Source organism: Hakea prostrata, chromosome 3 (genome assembly GCF_041222555.1).
Source record: "Hakea prostrata isolate BN-2017 chromosome 3, UWA_Hpros_2, whole genome shotgun sequence".
Taxonomy (NCBI): Eukaryota; Viridiplantae; Streptophyta; class Magnoliopsida; order Proteales; family Proteaceae; genus Hakea; species Hakea prostrata.
In genome coordinates this window covers 14,391,863-14,417,605 of record NC_142602.1, presented here as the reverse complement: position 1 = coordinate 14,417,605, position 25,743 = coordinate 14,391,863, and the positions used below count along the sequence as shown (strand labels likewise).

Genomic DNA, 25,743 nt, shown 5'->3' with positions numbered 1-25,743 from the left:
TGCGATACCATACGTTTCTTCACCTTTTGTTCGAATTCGATGGCATCGAATGCGGATCGATGTTTCCAAGTGATTCGTCAATTCGTCTAATCGATAAAAAGCTCGGACGGTTGGAATCTCCAAAAGTTTCGATAATGAGAGAATGGCTTGCCGACTGCACTATCGAATAGCGTACGCTCAGAACTGCAGAAAGACTCATGTTCTTTACGTTTCTCACCCGTAAGTTTTCTTCATATTCTGTTTGTTCATGATTACAAGCCCGTTTTCCACTGCAAACAGTAATCTGTTTTCTTTAAGAGGAGGTGAACTTGGCTATCTGAGAATACGTATAACTTTGTTCGAAGTTGGAGCAGTTTTCAGCCTATAGCCTTGAAATTTTGCAGTTTACAATTTCAAAATTTTAGGACCGGAACTATAAATTTTAGATTTTCTGATCAAGAACTTGACTACAAGATTATGGCTTATGATACTCATGAAAGGAGTTGCTAGACTTAGGAATGTAATGGAAATAAACATACCAAAAATTAGAAACAAGTTTAGATAAGCCTTTACACATCCAATATAAAAGAAGTAGAAAAACATAATAAAGCCTGCAATGCAGGCTTAAAATCAAAATGCACTTGGATATCAAGAGCCCCAATATGAATGGCTTGAAGTTCCAAAATAGCTGCTTAGGCACCTTCATTGCCCCTACACTGAGCTACTACAAAGTTGCCTTGCAAGTCCCACATAATAAAATATCTCCCTCCAAAATGAGTCACACTCTCCCATGAACCATCCACAAAGAGCTGAAATGCATCTGTGATATTGTCCCTATGAGCTATTTGTCCCAGTATCCTCTCTCCACTTTGCAATGCTTTCCACAATAATACTGAATTTCTTCATATAAAGCATTGAATGAGCTAAGAGTACACATGATAGAGGAATCTAAACCCTTAAATAACATAGAGTTTCTAGTCATACAAATACACCACATAAGAGAACTCCATATTTGATCGAGATTATCAACATTATCATAATTTTTAAAATAATACAAAATGAAACTAATCCAATTATGTAGAGTATCACCATGGAAATTAGAAGCATCAATTCTAAGTGGGGATAACTTCCAACATTCCTTAGGATGTGAATAATAAAGAAGGGCATGTCCAACATTCTCAATAGCTGAACCACATAGAAGGCAAAAGGGGGTTTGGGAGCATTTTCTTCTAAATAAAGACTTTCTAATTGTAAGAGCCCCATAAGATGTTTTCCAAAGAAAATGTTAAACTTTGGCAAGGTTGGAATTTTCCAAATTATCTTCCAACAAAAAGAAAGGGAAGAAGAAGAGGAGATGTCACCTTGCGAATTTGCCAATGCCATGCATTGGTAATAAGCTGACCTTACTGTGAAATTCCCATGCTTTGATTTACACCACACCCATGTGTCCTCAGAGTTAGGGGAAAGAATTGGAATGTCTAAAATGTCATTAATCTCCATGGGAGAAAATAAGGTTGCTAAGGTTGATCTATTCCAATTTAAAAAATTCCAATCAATTAAATCATGCACCAAGGTAGGGCCATGCTGTTGTTGGGGGGGGGGGGACTAAGTATACAATGGAAATGTAAGGAGGGGATCCACTATCCTTATAAACGTTAGTATGCTAACCATTTCCCGCTTGCCTCAGTATTGGGACAGTCCACCTCAAGAATTGATTTGCCTTTGAGGTATTTGGTTGACATTACTTGGGTCCGTAGGGTATCAGGATTGGTTAGTCTCTAGCAATGTTTTGCCAACAAGGCTTTATTGAAACAGTGAACATCTCTAGAACCTAGACCACCCTCTCTTTTGTTCTTGCAAAGAGTATCCCAGTTCACCCAACATATCCCTTTGCCCTGGTCATTCTTCCACAAAAATTTGCTGATTTTTTGAGTCATGCTGTGACAAATTTAATTGGGAATTAAGAAACAAGACATGGCATAGATTGGTAATGCAAATGCAGCTGCCTTAATCAAGATTTCCTTTCCCCCACGGGATAACTACAAGAATTCATCTTCAGGAATCCTACTTTGTTAACTAACCGGTTTTCATGCTCTTTTTACGTTAAATTCCATGTAATTTTTAGCCTTCCCTTGTCCTTTGAGCTCATCCAATTTGCACCTTGCTTCTTATAGTGCATATGTTGTTGGTCCTTCGTTGCTTAATTGCAGACCATTTTGATCAACTTTGTGTTGCACGATTGCCCTTTATTGCAATTAGTAAGTTCTCTTTAATGCCTTCATGTCTGATTGAGTCTTTCTTTGTATTGCCACTTCTCCAAATTTGAATATTTGATGCATGGCATCCAAAACTGCCTGCAGTAGTTCTACTTTTGAAAATTTTATGAAGTTACTCCATTTTTGAATTATTTTGAAAATGCAACCTATGGAAGCAGTTATCTGGTGGGAAAGGTAGAATGTTCACTTCAAAAATACTGATTCTGGGTCCAAAGTTCTGATCGCTAGTCTGGATGGCGAAGTAATTATTGCTATACTAAAATGTTGCACATATGAAACAGAAGTGAACCGTAAGTATTTTGTAAGGGAGGGTAGCATTGTACACAAACATGATTAGTGAAAGCTTTTGCTGCTTTTCTGCTCTGCTGGAGAATTCTTGTGTTTGATTAAGAACCTGTTGACTGTGATCAAGGTAGGTTGGTGTTGATCCAATTGAACCATCTTGCTGTGCGAAATCTGGGCATTCTTTTGTGTTCTTCTGGCTACTCCATCAGCTTCTGCATCCATTAACAAGTAAGACAATATGCAAATTCCTGTTTTACCTAACAAGAGGCTGCTTTTGTCCAATTGTTTTGATTTTTTCTGCAAATTCCTGTTTTACCTGTTACATGTAAGTTGTTCTTTGAGATTAAGCAATTGGACTGTTAGAAACTCCTCAAGATTGTTCTTGAACCTAATTCATGAACTCTTTGATGACCACATGATCTTGAGATATTCGATACCTTTTATTCTGCCTCTTCCCCTTTTAGTTACTAATCTGTGCATTATCTAGTTACTTTTGGGACTTGTATCCATATGCATAATCAACTGAGAGAATTCAAACTCCAATTCAGTTACAACCCATGAATTTACTGTTTTACGTTTATCCTAGTACAACTAGGATTAGCGTATAAGTGCTGATATAGCCATCGGATACAATTATGGATTATATTATAATTTTCAGCAGACATTCTCTTATTGATATGTTGAACTTGTTCCCAACTTCAGCCTTGTTTGGCTGTCTGATTTTTTAAAATTTTTTTTTCTCTCTTGAATCTGAAATTATTTCTGTGAAAGATCTTGTTTGGCTATTGTTCTGATCACTGAAGTTCAGTAGTGAGTAGAACCCAGTACCTGTGATTGTGAAGAGACAGGGGGAGAAGAAAGAAGAACTACTGAAACATGTTGGATACTTGGATCTGACTAAGTCAATTGTGGTACCCTACGGTTGATTTGTAACTTGGCAATTAGATTGTTAGTAGGAATCCTACCAACAGTCAAGCATCTTGTTATGAGAGGCGAAAAGTCAAACTTATAGTAACAATAAATTGCTAGCTAAGTTAACCTAAATCACAAATGCTCACCCCTTCTGTCATAATTGCTTACTAACAAGCACTGTACTGTAATGCAAATCTAAACACTCCTGATAAAGCTATTTATATATATCAAAGGCTTCTGCTTGGAACAACAAGAATAGATATTAGGACAAGGACAAATAGTCTTGAACATATACAGTAGCTGTTGAAGCCCACTCAATTTAGTTGGGACAAGACTTGCTGGTGTTGAAGTCAATGAGTGCAGATAACTTCATGCTAGTAGACATTTACTCAAGCACCCCAATAATCACAAAGAACAACAGTAGACGCACTTACATAAATCTGTATGTCAAATAAATCCAATACCTAAACACCAATGAGAAAAATTTGCGACAAAGGACACTTACTGCAATTCGAAGCATCGAGCAGTAACAACATCAAGTAGTAAGTAGTAATTTTCACAAAGTAAACTGATAAAAAGTGCAAATGCCAATGCATTTATGAGCCCATAAAGGTCACTAACAATGCAGTATATGTCACAATAAACCAGGTAGCAGTGTCGGGCTGGTGGAAACCAAAAACCTCAGCAAAAGGTTACTGTCATACCTATCAAAGCATTGCCTTAGTGTCCAGGTGTTTTTGCTGGGGCCTAGACTGCCAGCAATTTTTTTATTTTTTATGAAAGCCTTGTAGAATCCTGCATTGGCCTTTGTTTATGAATAATAACAATGATGAGAGTTGGATGAAGGAACTAAAAGATCTTGGGGCAGAACTAAATAACCTTAGGTGAAGTGTTGAGGGAAGACAGACATGACTTAGGCCTCATATCAATCAAGTATGACTTCATCTAGAGCTGATCAGAGGCAAAGATCCATGCAGCTGATGGCCCCATTTAGTTGGGAACCCGTACAAGTCAAACTAGAGGCCACAAGGGATGCAATTCTCATGGCAAGAGCATTGGAGAAAAATAACTTATTTGTTAACTAAGATTAATTGTAAGGCTGTGATCTTAGCCCTCCAGGGGAAAGCCAGCTCTCTACATTGGCAATATTGCAGCATATTTGATGATGATCTCTCTATGTTGTTTCATCTTCATCGTGTGAGCATTAGATATATTTCTATTAATAAAAACACTATAGCTGATTATATGGCTAAGGGCTCCAGGTTATTTTCTTTGTCAAAGGTTTGGTGATTGTCCCCACTTTCTTCTATTTTAGACTCTTCTTAGTTATTCTCTAGGAAAGTTACCCCTGAGGGTTTAACATAAGTATTTCTTAACCAAAAGTAGAAACAACTTCTCTCTTTTTATCAGAATAATTAAATACTTCTCACTTAACAATGATGCACCCCCCCTGAAAATGGAAAACAGGGGCTCCACCCCTTCTCAAGGTGAAGGGAAGATGTGAACCAGAATGAATGAGCTTCTATGGACTTGTTTGCTACATGTGACTGTAGGATGCACTGAATTGGTGAAAGGCTGCTTCTTGGGTCGTTTCAGCGTATTTGCAGGTTACATGAACCAGTGTAGAATTATGATTTGTCTTCTCTCAGGTCGCGCTGTCTGCTGAACCTCCCTATGGAATTTTACATGAATTAGCCGCCCTTGACACTGATATCTTTCTGTGATAGTATCGGCTTTCTTCCTCCCTAATGTAACGATTCCTTGGATCTTCTATAGCGCAGCAGGATTAGAACACCAGTTGGTCCTCTTGCCCCAGCACAGGGCCTCCTTGCCGGGGAAATCAGGGCCATCAAATGTGCATCTGATGCCCTGCGATGCCACAGGAGAGCCCTATCCTTTTCGCTGGAGTTGTTAATCCTATTACGTAGTCAGAGGATCTACGTTGACACTTCAGTTGGCAAAGAAAAGAAATGGTCACAACCCGGGCAGAAGTCCATTAGAGAGAGAGAGAGAGAGAGAGGAAAAGGAGAAGAAATTAGTCCTATGCAGAAGCCCAGAACTCTGTTCTATATTAAGCACGTCCGAAGGATACCAGCAGATATATCACATATCCAGAGAACACAAGATGGCAACCACATAACCCTCTCTGTTACTCTCTGGAAATTCAAGGGGAAACATGTCTGTTGTACATAAGAAGATTGTCTCATTAGTCTAGAAGATTACATGAGTCATGAAAAAGCTGCTGTAATGTTTAACAAAAATATTTACATCTGAAGTCAAAGAGGATGCCAGAAACAGAGAAGAGAAGGAAAAGAGAAGGGGAGGGGGGGGGGGGTGTTCTATATTCCTACTCCTCTTTGTATACTTCAGGAAATCCTAGGAATCACCAACAGAGATTGGTTGACGCGCTCGTCCCAAAGGAGAGCGCGAGAGTCGCCTTGTGATTTCTCGAAATACAGGCCTAATCTCAACCTGGGGAGGTGATGAATCCTTGATCTTCTCATACTCTTGCTTGATTTTCCTAACTTGGCTGTGAATTGGAACGTCCACATGATTAATTCTCTCTTCCTCCCATTCTCTGCTGTAGCCGTTGTTGCTCCTCATCTGCTCCATCTGTCACAGAACCCTTCAAACAGAGACTCAGAAACAACTCGTTCCTTCTATCACTGGTTTTGGTATGAAGTTTTGAAGATGTATTAATATATTTATATATGGAGGTTAGAGCGGATGAGAAGGAAAGTTTCATTCGTGAGCGGAAGTAAAGAGAAGGTCATCGCAAAGGAAATATCTTTTTCCTTAATTTGGGCCCAAAAATAATAATTCGAGACTATTCTTTTGAACCGTGTCTGACTATTTGACTCTGGTAGGGAGAGATTTCTAGATTTACCCTCTCTAGTTTTCCAGAATAACGAGACTAGAACCCAGGGAGGGAAATTGATTTAGTCCAACTCAGCAAGGGTAGTTCCGGTATATAGGATCATTAACCGCCTATAAGGATATAATCCTTTCCGCGGAAAACGAATATCCTTTCCTTTTCACTGGCGTGTGTAATCTGCCAAACTATCAAACGCAAACTTAAGGATCAATCTTTATGAATTCACCCACATACCCCTCCCCTTTGATCTATTCTCTCGTTGGTGCTTTATTACCACTCTGCCGGGAAAAGTTTGATTATCTTGTCGCCACGTGTTTGTTTAGCAGAACTTTACTTGATTTACCATTAGTTGTCATTATCTTTTGTTTTTACATTCCAAGCGTATGGCTCGGATATAAGATTGCGTGTCCAAGATTTCTTGATGGAGGACGTAAGGGGTAGTTTGGTCGCGTTGGCTCGTCTTATTCTAATCTAACCAAGGGGGTTTCAGACTGTGGTTGTCTTGGTCAAATAATCAGAAGGGCAGTTTTGTATTATGACAAGTCGAGGGCAATACGTGGACGAGAGTTAATTTGGTTGGGTTGACGTGTGAACATACGTGGTTAGGTTAACGGTTGTTAGTTGGTCGGCAACTGTCAAGCGTAAGCGTGAAGGAGCAAAATACTGTGCCACGTGGCACGCTATCCTCCAGTTGAAGCAACCTAAGTAGATTCGAGTGACCTTTATCCATTTCGTTTTGCTCCCCCATAATTGTTGTTCCATTCCATCCGTCCACGTTTATAAATGCCATTCTTTCACTCTTAAAAAATACTTTTTAAAGATTTTAAATTAAATTATATGTATTATAAATTTAATTTGATGTATGAATATTAGGTTAAACCAACAAAATATGAAATACATTAAAGAGTTTAATTCAATTTATTTTATTAGCTTCAAAACTTTTAGTGCATTTAATAAATACTTGACATTTAATATAAGAATGCCAATAGTTTGAAACCTGCAAAGAACTAGTTAGAAATCTTTATCGAATGTAGTCGTCAAGAAAAAGACTACCTACCTAAAGTGATTCAACATTTTTCATTAATTTTGAAGTTTTGGACACACGGATGAAATACTTAATAAAGTCTCAATATTTACTGAAAAAAATCAATCTAATTTTAATTTTTTTTGTTCAAAAAGATGCTATGGAAGTGGGTAATTATCTACTCATCTATTATGCTTTACGTATAAGATAGTGTTCTTGTGACCCTCAATAATAAGCTCGAAGGCCTATTTTGCGTGTAGACAGTAGAGATGACCACGTAAATTGTCTAACAATTATAGCATGGCCATGGTCACAATCTAGGCCCACGAGTCACTGGTTGATTCGGGGGACGTGGCCGTCAAGTCCATTATGAACCATGTATGGGCCTTTGAAGTAAGGATTAATTATTACTAAATCTTTAATTAGTGTTGTAATTATTATTTAAGTAAGAAGGTTTAGCTTAGACCGGTCATAATGGAAGGGTGTCTAGAAGCACTCATTGGAGGCAGGAATGAAGATAAGACGAGTAGAAAGTTGATGGGGTCAGCCCCAACATTTGCTTACCTCAGAGTCACATATAGCAAGAGAGTCGTGTGTCATTGAGCTTATGGAGGATGGTGACATTAATAAGTCTAGACTCTAAAAATCATATTAAAATTCAAATATTCTTTTCAGTGGTTGAATCAAATTCAACTTCTAAGTGTCCACATAGGATATTTATTCTTACAAGCAAGACAGTAGTTACTGATATTTTTTGGGGGGAAAAAATGATATTTACATTATAAATCATACTCTAATGACAAAGATGACTTTTGATTGGTAGTGTGAATCAATTATATACAAAAAGTCAAAAGAAATTTTATTTTTAAGAGTGATGGTTTCACATGTGTCTGGTTCTTTATTTTTGAAAATAAAGGAAAATCTTTGTAATTTTTATATAAATGGAAAGAGATAGAATAATGCCACATGACCAAATACGACACTCTAAGGGAAAGGTCTTTTTCTTGAATTATAAAATAATACCTATCATGATTAAAATACCACATCAATAAAGAATTAAAAATAAATTTATCTAATTAAAAACCTATATGAATAAAGGACTGATGTAAACCTTGTAAGTTATTACCGAGTGAGAGAAACTTATCAAGAACTTCCCTGCTAACATTATGGGAATCTATTTTTCTTTATTTATTGTATGAATTAAAATATATTGCAATCCAAGTTAGCCACCTCATTAGAAATACTTAGAGCAAAATTCTTAAAATTTAAACTTTAAGAACTTGATTTATTTGATAATTTAAAAAACAACTTGTAAAAGGTCAAGAATTCAAATAAGTTTATGGTCTTTTCTTTAATTTATAAACTCAAGAGGTAGTTGAGATATTGATTTGAATAATTTGATTAGAAAGGTAAAATTAAATATCTTTTAAGATACATGTTTTACGTGAACAAATTTTCTTATGGTCATTTGATGAGCCACATTCATAGCTTTTTCTTTTCTTTTTATCTTTCTTTCATTCTTTTTTTCTTATGGTTTTTTTTTTTAGGGGGGAGGGGGTTAGGGATGCAAGTTTGGCACTGACTCGCCTTGAGTCCGAATAGGGCTTGGACTCAAGATTTTGGCCTTGAGGGCGGTTAGGGTCAAAATATTATGGTCTTGACCAGGGTCAAGGGTAGACTTGGGATTACTCTTTGGCCTTCCGAACATATCTCAATTTGTCCTTATTTTTTACCCTCACTCTGACTCTAATTCTAGTACTAATTTTATCCTTAATGTTTGATCTCAATGAATTAGGAATAATAACAAAGATAGGGCCAGAGATAGGACCAATTAGGATGGAAATGAATTTTGACTCTATAGAGTTTAAGGTTAAAAACAAGAATCTTTAGCCTTGAATTACGATCGATCAGAAATTAGCTTATATTAGAATATATAAGATTAGACTTAGGAGTGCAAAACTCAACCAGGCCGGGCAAGGGGGGGAACTCGGCCGGGCACAGGTGGGTTGCAGCCGAAAAAAAACCCCCCCCCCCCCCCCCCCTGCGACGGGTCGCAGATGGTGTAAGAAGTCACAACCATAGCTGACGGTGATAGTTTTAACGCATGGAAGAGGACAGTTTGGCGCTCCAAGGCGTGTGCCAGAGTTTACTTTGAAGACAAAGACCATATTCTTTTTTTAATAAAAACAAAGACCCATTTGACATGTTTGGTCCGAATGCAATGGGAGACTGACGGACTTTTAGTTTTAGAAGCAGGGATGACTTACAAAACTCTCAACACGGTGCCGTCAATATTTAAGCAAAATAAATTGGATGGTTCATCGATCACACGAGCAAATTATCGCCAGGACCTCATGTTAATCATGGGTTATTTTAATAATTTCATCAGGATATCATGTGAACAACATCTGATTATGCATTTCAAAAAAAAAAAAAAAAAAAAAAAAATCTGATTATACTTCTAATATGATATAAAATTATTATTATTATTATTTTGTATCATTGGGTCATTCACCTTGTGTAAATAGTTCTCATTCTATAGTTTTAAACTTGCAAATTGTTATATGCGATTTAAATTCTTATATTCAACTTTGAAAATATACATAGTGAAAATTATTCTTTTTTTTTTGGTCGGTAGAGCACTATATTGGTGTGTGAATCATGTTAAGATCTCTATGTTTCTTCAATTTGTTTATGTTCTTATAATTTGTGATTTTTGAATATTTAAATAAAATAAGTGATTTCAGGGTATACACGATTTACTCCAAGTTTGAATTGCCAACATTATTAAAATGTATATTCTATCAATGTTGTTTGGAGATAGCTACCCAAAAAATGTTGTTAGGACATAAGAGGTAGATATTTGATATTTTTGATTGGTAAAAGTAGATACGTTGATATTTGGTTCACCAAAAGAAGATATTTGATATTTGGTGGTAGGTGAAATTTCAAATTATTATGCTGAGTATTTGGTAAGTTTTTGTTTTATTTGTAAATAATTGTATTCTTTATCCTTAAACTTTAATAAAGCCAATCTTTAACAAAAAGATTGTGAATTTTCTTTTTCCCTTCTTGGGGGATAACGAGTATGGGAGAGTTGTTTTGATATTATTATAATATAAAATAATGAACAAAAAGATAGAACTTCACCATAAGTTTTGGAATAGGTTTATCTCTCCCCACCAAATATTAAAAGATAGGGATAATTACTATTGCCCCCCTGTAGTTTGATTTTATTACTAATAAAACCGCCATCGTTGCCCCCCCCTTCCTTATAACGGTGTGAAGTTGCCGCTAAGTTTGAATATGTAATGTCTAATTTGCCCTTCATTAAAATTAAGAAATCAAAAGACGATGCCACCCCATTTATAAAACCAGATTAAATGTCAATTTTACCCTAAACTTCATTTATTTTGAATTAATGAAATGGGCAAAATCCAAATCCGATTTGGTTTCCCACATTCACAAAACTTCCTCTATTTTGAATTACAGAAATGAGCAAAATCCAAATCCGATTTGGTTTCCCACCTTCACTAAACTTCATTTATTTAATTCAAAATAAATGAACAAAATCCAAATCCAATTTGGTTTCCCACCCTCACTAAATTTCATTTATTTAAAAAAATTTTTTAGGTGATATTCAGTTTCCAATTTGAGTTGAATTCGATTTTCCTTCCTCTTCGGTTTCTATTTGAGTTTTATTCAATCATTCTTTCTTTATTTAGTTTTTTTTTTAATAGAATAAAACGGATTATAGTTATTTTTTGTCCACATTTAATTAAGGGTACTACTGTAACTAACAAAAGGGTAAATAAGTAAAGAGATAAGTATAAGGATATTTTGGGATTTTTGAAAAAATATAAAAATGCCACATCATCCGTTAACCAACGAAACTTAATGGTAGGGGGGCAATAGTAATTATAGACAAAGTTGAAGGTTGGATTAGTAATTTTGAGAAGTACAGGGGATACAATAGTAATAAAATCAAAGTACAGGGGGCCAATAGTAATTATCCCTAAAAGATATTTGCACCATGTTGCTTTAAAGATGAAATAAATAAATAAATATATATATATATATATATATATATATATATATTTTAGAAATATCTCTATTGGAAGTTAATACAATTGGATCTCGAACCTAAAAATGCTTCTCAAAATGTATTAAATTACAAATTTTCATCATCAAATTCTAAATATTTCTTGATTGCCAGGATGAGCTCAAAATTACTTTTTATGGAAATTTTGTGAACAGGTGAATCGTGATGCTCCAGCATTTCCCATACACATCAACTTCAGTTCATGAAATCAATGTTGAAAATCTATCAAACAATCGATTCAACATTTGACTTACACCATTTTCCACATTGTCATTGATTTCACACCATGATGTGAAGAACCATGCCGGCTGCCGCTAACTAGTTTTCTATTAGGATGGATGAACTACCCCCTTTTTAATGATGGCGAAGTGTGTGATAATAGAAAAAAAAAAGAAGACTGAAAGTGTTTGAAGATATTGATCAACAAGCTTCAGTGGGAACTGGGAAGAGGTCAGAAGAAGAAACATACGGCAACTCGGCTTCTTTTCTGAACTTGAACACCCAAACTTTCAACTCTTCACACAACAGATAAGGGCATCAGTGAATTTTAGCCTAGGATATGAAAAGACCACGCAAGTCCAAGCCCATTTTGGGCTTATAATTTTGCCTGGGTTGGGGCGTGCCCTGAGGAAGCTCAACAGTTGGGCTATGCTTACTCTTGGCCCATCCATTCGGGCTCCAGCAGGAATCCCATGACAGTGCTTATGAGGGCTTTATTCAAGCTACAGGTTGGGTTGGACTTGGAACCTATGAAAAACATTTACTGAGGAATGCTACCCACAAACCATGTAGCAACCTTGAAGGCGGCAAAGTCATTTTTTATGAGAGTTCTGGAAATGAAATATCGAGCACTGCATTATCAAACTGTAAAGGATTCTGCAAATCAACGACCAGAAGGGAAGGTTGGCAAGAATTTTGAGCAACCAATTAGAAGATGAAGCTGTGGAGTTTGAGTTTTGATTGGTTGGAAGAAGAGCAAGTGTCATCAAAAGTGTGGTCGTTCGTCTGTCTTACATCCTGATTGTATTATACTGGAAATTTGAAAAATATTGAGTTTTTAACAAGACAACCATTATTTTTTGGGTGAAACAAGTGACCCCATTTTAGCTCCCTCCTACACCCAATCCTTAATTAGCAATTAGCAATCTTCTTCCGATTCCCTCACCGGAAACTGCCCACCAACCACCCCCATTTCTGCAAATAGGAGAACGAAAATGAAATGCAACCACCTTCATTTCAAAAGTTGCAGAGAGGGCCTATTCTCTTAATCGATCTGGAGAGAAAAAGGAAGCGAGAGCAATGGTGAGGACAAAAACTCAAAAGGAACAACCGGTCATCAATTCAAAGAGAGAAAGGGATGGAGCACGACCGAGGGCAAAATATCAAAAAGGGGGATTGGGGAATGTGGAGGGGAAATGTTCTACAGAGGTTAAGAGGGTTTCAAACTATTATGGTGTCAACTTTCTTTTGATTTATAGTTTGGTGATTCTTATCAATCTTTCTCACAGATTAATTTGTCTTCAGTTTGATTTTCCAATCTATTCTTCTTTGTTTCGGTGGTTTATTCTTCTAAATCTGCAGTAAATTGAAAAATTGTAGAACCCAAAGAGCTAGAATGGGTTTCAAATGGAATGGGTTCTGCTTCTGAGAAAGGTGCTGTAGTTAATTTGTTCCTCTCAAAAAGGTTTCTTGGAGGGGCAATTTACAGAGATGGGTACTAGTGACTTATGGGTCGTTATTGTTTTGCTTAGCTACTGCTTCCATGTATTGGTCTTGAGTTCTCAGAATGTGACTTGCAATTTTAAGGACCTCATAGCATTGGAGGATTTCTTGAAGGGCTTGGAATCAAGGATTAGTGGGTGGGGAAGTAATGTTTCTTCTGATTGTTGTAGTTGGACTGGCGTCAAGTGTTCTTATTGAGTTGTGGGATTGAAGAATTCTATACACTTAATTGATTTTCTTTACGTTAATTAAACACTTCAAATTCTTCGCTTCATATTTTTATTAAAGTAAACCGGCCCAAAATTTTCAGATCTAATTGTAAAAATAAAAATTAGCAATAGATTCAGGTTCTCAAACTAGTTTATTACTTCTTTTTTTCATTTGTGATTCTATTTTGTTTTATAGTCTATTATTAGTTTTGTTAGCATAATAATCATTTAAAATATATTATAAATATGTTTCTATTTTAGAATTAGAGTTTTTTTTTTTCTTTTTATTTTCCACTTAAGGTGGGTCCAAACTATTGCTTTTTTCCTCATAAAATTTGTTTATACTACGGATCAACTAGACTTGTACATGGATAGTCTAAATCCACCTCTGAATTCGCATTCATATTCATTCAAGGGTGTCTGTATCCAAAATTTTTCTTACAAAAAATTATCCGTATCTGTCCGTTAAGCAACCGGATTTGAATTTTGATAATTGTTTATCGGATCGGATAATATCCAGATAAAAGATTATCTGGATTGAGTAAAGTATTCAACATTTTTTCTTTGAAAATGGATGATAATCGATTTGAAAACCGGTAATCAGATAATCGGAAATAAAAAATTATCCGGTTAGAGTAAAGTATTAAACATTTTTCACAAAAAATGGCTAAATAGCGGATTTGATTCTTGTAATTGGTAAATGAAAATTGTAAATTGAAAATTAAAAAATTAAAAAAATGATGATTACCAATCAATAATCGGATAGTTTATCGGATCGGATTATTATCGGATATCCGATAAAGTTTCGGATTCAAATTCGGATACCTTCTCTAAATTTCTACGGGATTTAGATTGTGGTTTTGTTAATCGGATTCGAATACTAGCGTATTCGAGCCTAATCCGATCCGGTTACAGGTCTAGGATCAACATAGAATTGTGATGTATATCGTTTTAGAATAGTAACTTAAAATATAAACATGGGAACATGGAACTTATCTGCGGCCACAAAGAGGTGGAGCATCTAAAAGTGAGTTTGTTTCCCTACCTCTTTGGGAGGCAAATATTCCGGGCCCCAATTTTGGGATTCTATGTTTCAGAATAGAAGTTTGTGATGTCATCAACCTTGTTCATCTTATATTGTTCATCTTGCATTAGGATACACGTTCATTAAGACTTTACGTGATTTATTTTGTTAAATTAGAGGTGAACCCTACTCCTAATATGAGTGAAAAATTATGAAAACAATGCAATCCACTACAATGATGGATAAAAGATCCTGACTTCTAATCCGCTAATTTTTATAGATTTTTTTTTAAAACGTAAAGAAAGTGAGACGTTCACTGATCTTTGGCTACCATAAATAACTGATGTGAATGACTGATGGGTTATAATTGGTCAAAGCCATAGTCAGACTCTCCCTAATTGGTCCAATAAAATCCAAATTTGTGATATGGTTCACACCTAAACCGAACCAGCATTTTTTTTTAACGGACTAGGATTCTTCTGGTGATAAGGAGTTAGGGTTCAATGCTTCAATTAATTACACAATCTGCAAATGAATGGATTATATCTAGAACCGGTTGTGGTCTCCCAAAGTATGGGAGTAAATGGATTGGATTTGGATAAGATAATGCTAATAACATATCCACATCCTATTATATTATTTGGACGGATTTGAATAATATCCTATTGATTTTTTGATGAATTCAATCGGATTCGGATGATAATTAGATAGTTATTTTCTTAAGTATATTCTTATAAAGAAGCATGAGTACAAATTTAACACAAGTATCCGAGCCACTTGGGCACACCTTGATTATATTAATTTATTTTCCTAATATTGAAAAAAAACATTAGTACAAAAAAAAAAAAAAAAAAAAAAGACTTTACCGTTTTATTTGTAAATATTGGATTTGAAATTTAACAAAATTTGCCAGTTATCTTAGTAGAAAATCTAAAATAATGGTCACATATTTCAAATAAAAAATTATAAAAATAAATCTAAATAAGTAATTTAATTGAACGGATAATAATCATTAGGAATGGGGCATTACCTATCCTCATGTTATTAGTAATTGGACAGATTCAAATACTGATGAAGAGATGCGAATACAAAATTGAGAGTGAATTTCGATTATTCATTTACACCATTACTCTTAAACCACCTCAATGTAGCCATGAAAATTGAGGGGAACAAAAGGAAAAAAAAAAGGAAAGAATTAAACGATTTCGCTAGAAAATAATTAAATTAATCTTTGAAAACAACAACGTCGTTGTAGTATAGTGGTAAGTATTCCCGCCTGTCACGCGGGTGACCCGGGTTCGATCCCCGGCAACGGCGATATTTAAATTTTTTTATTTTCTCCCGTTATCCAGATAAATAATAGGAAAACAGAACCGTGTGATTGGAATCAAATAGAAAGAAAATATGTCAGATTCTTTTTTTAGGGTTCCCCGGTAGCGAAGAAAAGGCGTTAGATTGCTCCAGTGGTGAGTGGACCCTCCACCACTAAAGGAAGACAAGACGCATATGTAAAATTACGGTCACATCCCTCTGAACTTCCGGCCCACTGTTACCGGCATCACCGAAATCCGCGTGCTGGTGTGGGTAATTAAGGCAAGAGTCAAAGAGAATTCCTCAATTTCTGCAATTTCTGCGCCGTCATCTCCTCTTTATCGACTACGATTTTCTTAATTTTATCGTTCATGACCACCAGCCTTTCTGTCCTCTTGACTTCTTTCTCTGTTTCCAATTTCGATTACACGCGGTTCTCTCTGTCATTTGCGTTCCCTCCTCCGAAACTCTAGCTGTTCTTACCTGTAAGAATGAAGAAGCAGGGGAGATCCTTCATTCCTCCTATCCTTATATCCCATTTCTTCTTTTTTCCTGTCCAACATTTTGGACTCCTTCGTAACCTTTAGCCACTCCAACCACTCTGTTGATTGTATCAGACTGTAGATTTAAAAAATATATTCCAGCTTAGAGTGTTATGGCCATGGTCGCCACCAGATCATGGCTCTACGACATCGGAAACGGCCTGAGACGTTCTATGGCGTCGGAGACAAAGAAGAACAACAACAGGCATAAAACCCAAGAAGAAGAAGCAACACCCATCCTCGGAATCCTCTCCTTCGAGACTGCTCGAACCATGGCACACCTTCTCTCCCTCTACAAATCCCTTTCTGATGGAGAACTCAACAAACTTCACAACGAAATTATAAAATCTGAAGGCGTTTCATATCTCAATTCCAAAGACGAAAACTTTCTTCTCAATCTCGCCTGTGCCGAGAGAATCGAAGATCTCGATCGTTGTGCCGTCGGCGTCATTAGCCTGGGCCAAAAATGCGCCGATCCTGCTTTGTGCAATTTCAAAAATGTCTATTCCGATCTCAAATTTGGTATGATCAACATGAGTAAATTGGGTTTTATGTCCAAGGAGGTGGATAAGAACATCGACAAGATGGAGCAGCTCATCTCTGCAACCTCAAATCTGTATATGGAATACCATTCTTTGTCAGAGTTGGAGGTAGGGGAACGAAAATTGCAGAACTGGAAGCCAGAGTCGGAAACGGAGGAGAAACCCAACTGGGAGGGATTCAATCAGCAAATAACAGCTCAGAGAAAACTGGTTGAACGCTACAAAGAGATATCGCTTTGGAACCAAACCTTCGATAAGGCAGTGGGTCTCATGGCCCGAATCATCTGTTTCATCTACGCCCGAATCTGTGTATTCTTCGGACCCTACATTTCGGTCCTCCCCGAAGTATCCAGCTCGCACGCCCGTACCCGTTTTCATTCTGGGCCGTTACAGAGCCAGACACTTCCTAACCACCCTTCTTCGCCTTCCGCTACGCCCAGCTCGAAGTCTGGCCCACTTGGTAAGCCACAAAAACGGAACTTAATCCGGTTCTTGAGTCGCGGGTCAAACATGGAGGAAGATGAACCAGTTGCTGTGGGTTTGGGTTTTGGATTCGGAATCGGGTTCCAAGAAAACCACTTTCATGTATTTGGGGACGAGGGGAAGAAGAACAGGCTACTACAGGTGGCGCCGCCGTCGACTCTGGGCGGAGCCGGCCTATCGTTAAGATACGCGAACGTTATAATTACGGTGGAGAGGTATCTAAATTCGCCGTGCACAATTGGAGACCGTGAAAGAGAGAGTCTTTATCGGATGTTACCGACGAGTTTGAAGATGTCGGTGAGGGCAAAGTTGAGGAACCGGTGGAAGAAGAAGAGCGAAGGCGAAGGCGGTGAACCGGAGTCATGGGCGGACAAATCGTTGGCGGAGGGGTGGAGAGAAGCACTGAAAGGGATAATGGAATGGTTAGCACCGATGGCGCATGATACAGTGAGATGGCAGTCGGAGAGGAATTTTGAACGGCCAAATTTCGAACCGAAGCCGACGTTGTTGTTGTTGCAGACATTTCATTTCTCGGACACAGAGAAGACAGAAGCGGCGATAGCAGAGATTTTGGTCGGGGTGAGCTGTATATTCTGGTATGAGAATCGTTACTTTGGATCCGGAAGTTCCGGGTCCGGGTCGGATGATGAGCTCAGCTAACGGATTTTCGGATGTAATTTCCGAAATCTAAATCTAATTTGATTGACAAGTGTGAATGAGGGTTGTTTTTTTGTAGTTCTTACATTTTTACCTTTCAAGGGTTTCTGTTTTCTGTGGAAAGTATGAGTACTAGGAAATGGAGGAAGGGTCTAGTGAAAGGGCATGCACCAAACAATCGATTCACACAACCTTTCTCCTTAGGAATATACGGTGCAGCTTTGTAAATGAATTTCTCTTCTTTGTTTGGATGGCAGGAAACTAATAATTCCCTTCTCTATCTAAGTGGTGCAAGGTTGCTTCTATCTTCAAATTAATATGACTTTTTTCTTAACAACTGTACATCTTTAAGCGGTTTGGTATCTTTTACCACACAACAAAATTGCTTTTCTACGTATATTGTGTAGACATGGATTAGTGTAGGTGAAAGATACATCAACTATATACTATAGACGATAATACTTCTTTCCGTTGGCATCATTCTCAAGAACGGATACTTCTATCGAGAGGGAAGCAAGACGGAACAATATTTCGTGAGGGGATTGAATAAATCCAACTAGAAGGTTTGCACAAAAATTCAACCTTTGTAACATGACGACCAAACTAATGGGCTGCAAACTCTACTATTAGGTCACAAATACCCCATACAAGATGACTTTCATACAGGACCGGTAAACCTCTCAAATAAATCAATCTTTCACAATCCATTTCCTTCCCGGCAGTCTCAATCCTCTAATATCCCATGTATCCACAGTAATCATGAGGAACAATTTTATTGGTTAAGATCTTGAGGAACGGTTAGGGGTGGAGAAACGCACAACTTGACTCCTAGAGGTGGGTTTGGGCTGGTCTGGATTGGGAAGAGCCCATAGGGTTGAGGATTTTAAGTTCCTGGGCCAGGCCTGACTTAACAAAGTTGATCTTGGGTTAGGCATAAGCCCAGCCTAACCCAGTTTTGTTGCAGCCTTAAAAATACGCAATTAATAGACCACCGAGTTATAACCAACCCCCCCACCCCCACAGAAGAAGAAAAGAAGGAGACAAAATACATATATATGAGGACCATCTAATGAAAAAAATTCTTCAAGATTAGATTCTAAACCCCAATCAAGGCATACTAGGCTCTAGTGTGGTCCATGTCCACCCCAAGGTTGGACCATATACTACTAACAGGAGATCACAGAATGAAAATCTAAGAGATTATTAATATTGTGTGGTTTTCAAAGATTACATGCATGCATGGAAGATTACAAACCAGAAACATGGACAAGGAGTTCCCACTTCCCTACCACTTCACATGGACACAAACCCAATCAATTATTTTCTTGATAGCTACATTCCCTGCCGTGTTAGTTTAATGGAGATCGAATCATATCAAAGTCTTCTAAGCCCTGTTGAAGAGATCCATATAGAGATTTCATTCCCTAATCATCCCTTATTAGCGGCCATAAATGATCAGAAACAAGATTATCAAATCCCCAGTTACACTATCATACTGATGAGACCAATAACAACACTGGAGAACAGGCAGGGAAGTAAGTTATATACTTTTAATTCTTCTCTAACTATAAGATGCGGCAAGTGATTATTGAGATTTCCTTGTCTCTCAACTCTTATTTGTTACTTTCTAATATCAATAGAGTAGAGGTTAGAAGGTTTACTTGTTGTATTAACAAATGGTATCCTTATAATTAGGTTCAGCTAATCTAACAGATACATGCACTGTTTTCCCCTGATAACCCATTAATTAAAATGATCAATCTCGTTGACTTGGCTCGACCATTGACTTAGGAAATTCAGGTGATGAATGATATTGTTTTCCTTTAATTTGGTCAAAACAAATTAAGCTAATTTCTGATTGAGCAGGCATATGCAACCAAAGACATTTGGGATCTTGTCGAGCATGGATGGTCTCTTAATGTTTTGAATTGCCAAGTAATATATTAGAAAGAAAGTTTATTACTAAACCCTCTTTTACTTTTAATAATTCTGTTTAGGAAAATGATTCCTAACATGGCCCTAGATGTTTGCCATGTTATGGATTAATTAGTGGGTTTCTTAATTATGCACATGTATGTGTAGAGTCATTCCCATCAAATGTGGGTACCATGATGAATGGGAAGTGTAGGATGTGGGGGGAGGAAAGGAGAAAATATGAAAGTACGGATGTTCGAACCCAAAATCTTCTTGGTCTTACAGTCTTTATATATGAGGTTATCATCATTCAGTAAGAAATACATCAATAAATCTACATAATTAACTTATATGCAAATATAACTCTAACGACCTGAACATTAATCTCTTCCACTTAGAAATAAAACTTGTCAAATCATTGATGGATAACTTACCATTCATATCAAGGGATAAGATTCTAGGAGGATTAAGTTGATGATGTGTCATGCCCACAATCTTACCAATTTGGATCCCAAATGAAGTGGTTAGGTGGACATCACCTTATAAGGCAAGTATATGGATTCTTTCTTGGATAGACAAGTGTTAAATTTTTTATTCATTAAATCAAATACCTTTCGTTCTCACATCCTTGTCAGGGGTCCACGTATAAATGACTGACCAGATTTCCCAATGCATCTTATCGTGCCACTTGGAAATACATATTGGGCTAAACTTTGGAATTTAGACAAGAAAGATTAGAGTGTAATCTCCTATAAGATCTGTCACATAAATACATGATGGTGCCCTAATTAGGCATAAGGTTCTTGGAGTTGCTTATTTATGGAGAAAACCCTAGGATTTGGATCTTAATTAAATTATTTAAATTTTAACTTAATTTCAGGATTGGGCATGCAATAGGTTTAGTTAGTTGGAATGACATCAGCTACAAGATAAAGATAGACTCCACCAAGATAAAGATAATAAATTAAATATGAGAAAGAAGAACTCCAGTGGTCCTTAAAAGCCAATAAGAAGACAATGGAGTAATTTAATTATCACATTAAAGTCTAAAAGGAAAGTCTTTTTATCATTTCAGGTCGATCATACCTATTTTATGTTAACTTATCACATCAACTTCAACTTAGGAGGCTTTGAGTATGAAAAGGTGATGTTGCAATGTAAAATCAAAAGGAGAACTAACATCTTTAGACAACAAGAATTAGAAGACGAAAAGCAGAAAACTAGAAGTAACATGTCATCCTTGTGGAGTTGTCGATCAGGCATTCCAAAGGAAAAAAAACAGTTGTGGAAGATCAACAAAAACACATCTCTTTCATATCAATCAAATTAAAAAAAAGGAGGAAAGAAGTAAATTTCACTGCAACTTCCCAAAAGCTTTAAATAATTACTTTATTCGCTAACCAGTTCTTCAACTTTTACATAAGTAAATAAAAAGGGGCAGTGCAAGGTCAACTAAAGAAATTCTTCAGAGGACTTCAATAAAAAGCTTAACCTAATTTCAGGTAGTTTCTTCATGGATATATACTGGTGTCAAATATCTTGAACTTTTGACAAGTGTAAAGGATTGAAGCACAAAACAAAAAAAAAATTTCTTCGGTTAGAATAGGTTTCTAGAATCTTATTCTAACTAGCCTAAATTATAACAAAATTTTCTCCATGGACAGAAGGAGCCTAAGACAATATGAATGGAATCATCTGCTACCAAACTCTTTGGAGTTTTGCAGTGGTCGGCAAAGAAAGATGTCCTTTGAGAAATGAGAATAGAAAGAAAGAAATAGCAGCAGCCGATCGAGTTGCCATTCATTCTTAATTAATAGGTTTTGTTTGCAGAAAAGAAGAAATAACAACGACCCATATACATAAGCCAAAGCTAGGTTTACAATATTATTCATTCCTCATTTAATGCTTTCCACACTTTCATTTCTCTATTCAAAAGTATGGTTTAATTTCATGATCTTCATCTCCAGAAACCGTGTACGTCTTCCTAGTTTGTATCGATATGAGCAAGTAAGTCACTGAAGGTGCATGGCCCATGGCTGGACTCTATTGTGGAAATCAAAATACAAAGCATTGTACGTGAACATGGGGTCCATGCATGATCATTCATAACTTCATTTGAGACATATAAGTATTTTTGTCAATTATGCCTTCCTATATGATTGGACTTGACTTCCCCAAGTCATTTGTCTCCATGAGAATCTAGAATCCTATTCTCCTGTCTTCTTTTTCTTCTTATATTTCCACAGGTTCACACTTATAAATCAAAGCGAGCCCAAGAAAATAATGGATTAAACCCATTTTTAAAGGTCAAGGAACCTTCTAGTAACTTTTTTCTCTTTAATTCTTTTCCATTTCTTTACTTAATGACCCAATTTAAAAGTCGATCAACCAATCAAATGGTTGCAGCGTCCAGTAAACCAATCAGTTTAAACATTTGACTAATACATTAACAGTTTCAGAGTTGATGGAAAGAGTTGAGTCAAGCTCGATATTAAACTAGCCCAATTTAGCGTCTATACACCAAAGTAAATCTCATTATTTACATAACCTATCGATTTTAGTTAATGTTGAGTAGAGAATACCAGACCAAGCAGGGTTCATGAGCTAAACAAATACAAGCTGCTGCATGTATTGGGTAGGTAATATATATGGCATGCATGGGTAGGTGTAACCGTGTAATGACTCTTAAAGTCAAAATTTGACCTTTGGTCCTTCTTAGTTAATTTGTCAATGAATGCAACAAGTGATGATGGTCACCCATCACCGTCGGCACCGGCTTGCCGACCATCATCATTTATTCTTATTTATTTTGATCTCTGCAAGATTTCTTTCTTCCAATATTGCCGGTGAAAGGAACCACATCCATGGTTTTCCTTGAACACCACCACCATCTTCAATGTTCAATGTAGGTACCATCAAATATTGGAGACAAGTTATTAAAATAAACTCATAAACTCATGAGAGTAAACGGAGCATGTGCCCTTCCCATACCAATGAAATAAAAAAATGGATTGATTTCAACACTGATATATTCCAGTTTTTTCAATCCCTTATTAATGTGGCATTTGGATTATTTCTTGTCGACAATAGAAAACCCTCCAATACAAATTATAATGGTCAAAATAATATTTAAACCATGAAAAAAATATTAGGAAGATTTTGGAAACCATTAATGTGATTCTCAACTGATACATCACTGCAAATATTTAATTTTGAGGAATTTTATTTTTTTATCCACGTTTATCAAGATAGAGGTCTATGCTTCCATCATACTTCTTCAATACATATTAAAAAAATGTTCACGAAGCTAAATGAGAGTTTCCTCCTATTTATTTTGTCAAATCAGATGTGATGCGTATCAATTATACTTTTGGATCCGACTGAGCCTCCTTTTGTATCCGGGACGATGAGCCCTGCAAGAAAGGTTAGATACGGGCCGGCTTGTATGTCGGGTAGCCGCCTCTGATGGCAAAGTCAGATGACGAATAGAGTGAGGTCTTGTGCAAAAGCTACACAAGATTATACTCAGAGTGTATTGGATGCTTACCGGAAGGGTATGTCTATGCTTTTATATTGTAAGTGTTACCTTTTATGTATTTGGTAAGTTAACCTGACAAGGGCTGTTGTTTCTCCTAGAATCATTCTTCCTTGTCGTTGGTCACATTCAATCAGCTGCTGAGTTGACCTTCTATATCAAGGATGATTACTATATATGTGGCATATGTTACGCTTTTGGTCATGAATGATCGACATCTATCCCGACTAACTAGCATGTGGAGCCCCATCCGGGTCAGACCGGGTCGGATAGGAATCTTCCGTATCAAGATGTAAACTAGAAATATGAGAAAAATTTTTTTTACCTAACCAATAACATTGCCATAAGAAAAGTTTTTACTTTTTAATAAAATTGGTGGAATTTTTGGATCAAGTGTCTTTTCTATTTCTTTTTAACCAAGTAAACAGGAATGACTGGATCTATTTCTCTCTAGTCTTCTCAAGCAATGAATTCATTCAGGGCATTGCATTAAGATCAATAATGATAGCCATTAGTTTATTGAAAAGAAAGATAGTCATTAAGGATTTGCATGTGGTAGTTAAGTTGTCAGTTGTTGAGCGGTTATATTCAAGACTAGTACAATTCGGACGTGGGCTTATTGAAGATGCACGTCAAGTAATAATAAAAAGGACTTAATCGTATGAAACAAAGATGTAAGTAAGGTGATCATGTCTACATATATAATCAATCAATCATTCAAGCATCTTTCAAGTTTTTATATGATCACCTAATGGGAAGAGTACTACTACCATTATATGTTGGATGATTATAGCTCTAAATTTAATTTCCATGCCTAAGACCTGGAAAGAGTTTTCTATGAATTATAATTTCTGACTTTATAGTAATCTTAAGTGGAATACTAAAATCTTCAATTAGGTGAAAGAGAAAAATTTTACTTGGCAATAGTAAGAAGAAGAAGAAGTGGACAACCAAGGTTACCGTTTCAAGTCTTCCTTGGTACTCTCTTTTATCTTCTTTTTTTTGGCCAAAAGTTCAATATTTTTATTCATAACATAAAGAAAATACAGACACAAACACCAAACATAAGAAGAAAAACAATAAATTATCTCTTATCTCCAATAAATAATGTTATTGGGCACAATTACTGACACATATGTATAGTCTCATGAAATATTGTACCATGAAAGAGATTTTCTTTTTTAGCATTAATCACACGAATCAGAAACAAAAAGAAAGAGACAACCGTCATTATTGAACCGCAACAAAAGGAAGAACGAAATGGAGCTGACGGGACTCGGATCAGCAACCCGTCAGGGGAGCATAGACTATCGGGCCCCGACGGCTTTACCACCATAAATACAGGGGACCCAAGGGTTGGGTGATGGGTTTTTTATTTTTTAGTTTTTACCTATGGGTCCCAAAGGATTTGTGGTGGTAAAGCCGTCTAGAATGCTCCCCTAATGGGGTGATGATCCGGATTCGATGAAGGAAGAAGAAAACATAAGAACTAGGAGGAAAATTTTGCGATATTTATTTTTTATTTCTTAGTTTTTTGACATGAGGTCTGAGGCTCGATGATATCGAGAAAAAGAAGTATTGGCTATAAAAAATGGGGTTCACATCCTTTACAATTCTCACTCCTTGCAATTTCTTGTAATTTCTATTTAGGATTGTAACACGTGTCAGTTAATTATCTAAGGGTCAGGATTATAACCTAATTAGGAACTAAACCTGCCTCAAGAGAAAAGGAGAGATGAAATTGAAAGAAAATTTAACAATTTATTATATTCAATTCTAAGTTGGGTTCTAATCATGATCCTTGGATAATTAACTGCCATGTGTCACAATCCTAGATAGAAATTATAGAAAATTACAGGGTGAGAATTGTAAAAAATAGACAATTTATTTTCTTTTGGATGAAGGACACTTGTCCATCAGCCAAATTTGAAATTGATATTAAATTAAATATATATATATATATATATATATATATATATATATATATATATATATATATATATATATTTATAATCTTCTAAATTTTGCCTTAACCTTTGATATGATTAATGAACATGTATCTTTCATCCAAAAAATGGACTATCAAACGTTAAGGTAAGATTTAGAAGATTTTTAATTTTATTTCCGTAAGCTCTATGTGAGCTAAACTAGACTTATTTATAGTGTTGCTATTACGGGAGTTAAAATATAAATAATACAAGAAAATAAAAATAAATTGAATTGAAACTAGAAAGTCTAGAATTATATGATTAAGATGGATTGCATTTTAAGATTGTGCCTCTTTGAGTTTGAGTTTGAGTTGTAGACCCCAAATAATATCCCTGAGAAGATCCAACCTTGGATATAACTCT

The 25,743-nt window shown here is 36.3% G+C and overlaps 2 protein-coding genes and 1 non-coding gene across 3 annotated transcripts; 2 read left to right on the top strand and 1 right to left on the bottom strand.

The window, feature by feature from the left end:
* Positions 1-4,963: 4,963 nt before the first annotated feature.
* On the bottom strand, positions 4,964-6,185 carry LOC149021033 (uncharacterized). The gene has a single exon (XM_089149295.1). It carries the CDS (start codon positions 6,063-6,065, stop codon positions 5,829-5,831), a length of 237 nt encoding a protein of 78 aa, XP_089005421.1. The 5' UTR covers positions 6,066-6,185; the 3' UTR covers positions 4,964-5,828.
* A 9,468-nt stretch (positions 6,186-15,653) lies between these two features.
* Positions 15,654-15,725, top strand: TRNAD-GUC (transfer RNA aspartic acid (anticodon GUC)). Its single transcript has one exon. It is a non-coding gene; the product is annotated as a tRNA-Asp (tRNA).
* A 655-nt stretch (positions 15,726-16,380) lies between these two features.
* LOC149021031 (protein PSK SIMULATOR 1-like) lies at positions 16,381-17,946 on the top strand. Its single transcript, XM_089147421.1, has one exon. The coding sequence runs from the start codon at positions 16,381-16,383 to the stop codon at positions 17,944-17,946; it is 1,566 nt and encodes a 521-aa protein (XP_089003547.1).
* Positions 17,947-25,743: the final 7,797 nt, after the last annotated feature.

Excerpts from the sequence above, each read along its gene's own strand:
- LOC149021033 (XM_089149295.1), bottom strand. The coding sequence starts at position 6,065 with ATGGAGCAGATGAGGAGCAACAACGGCTACAGCAGAGAATGGGAGGAA.
- LOC149021031 (XM_089147421.1), top strand. The coding sequence starts at position 16,381 with ATGGTCGCCACCAGATCATGGCTCTACGACATCGGAAACGGCCTGAGA.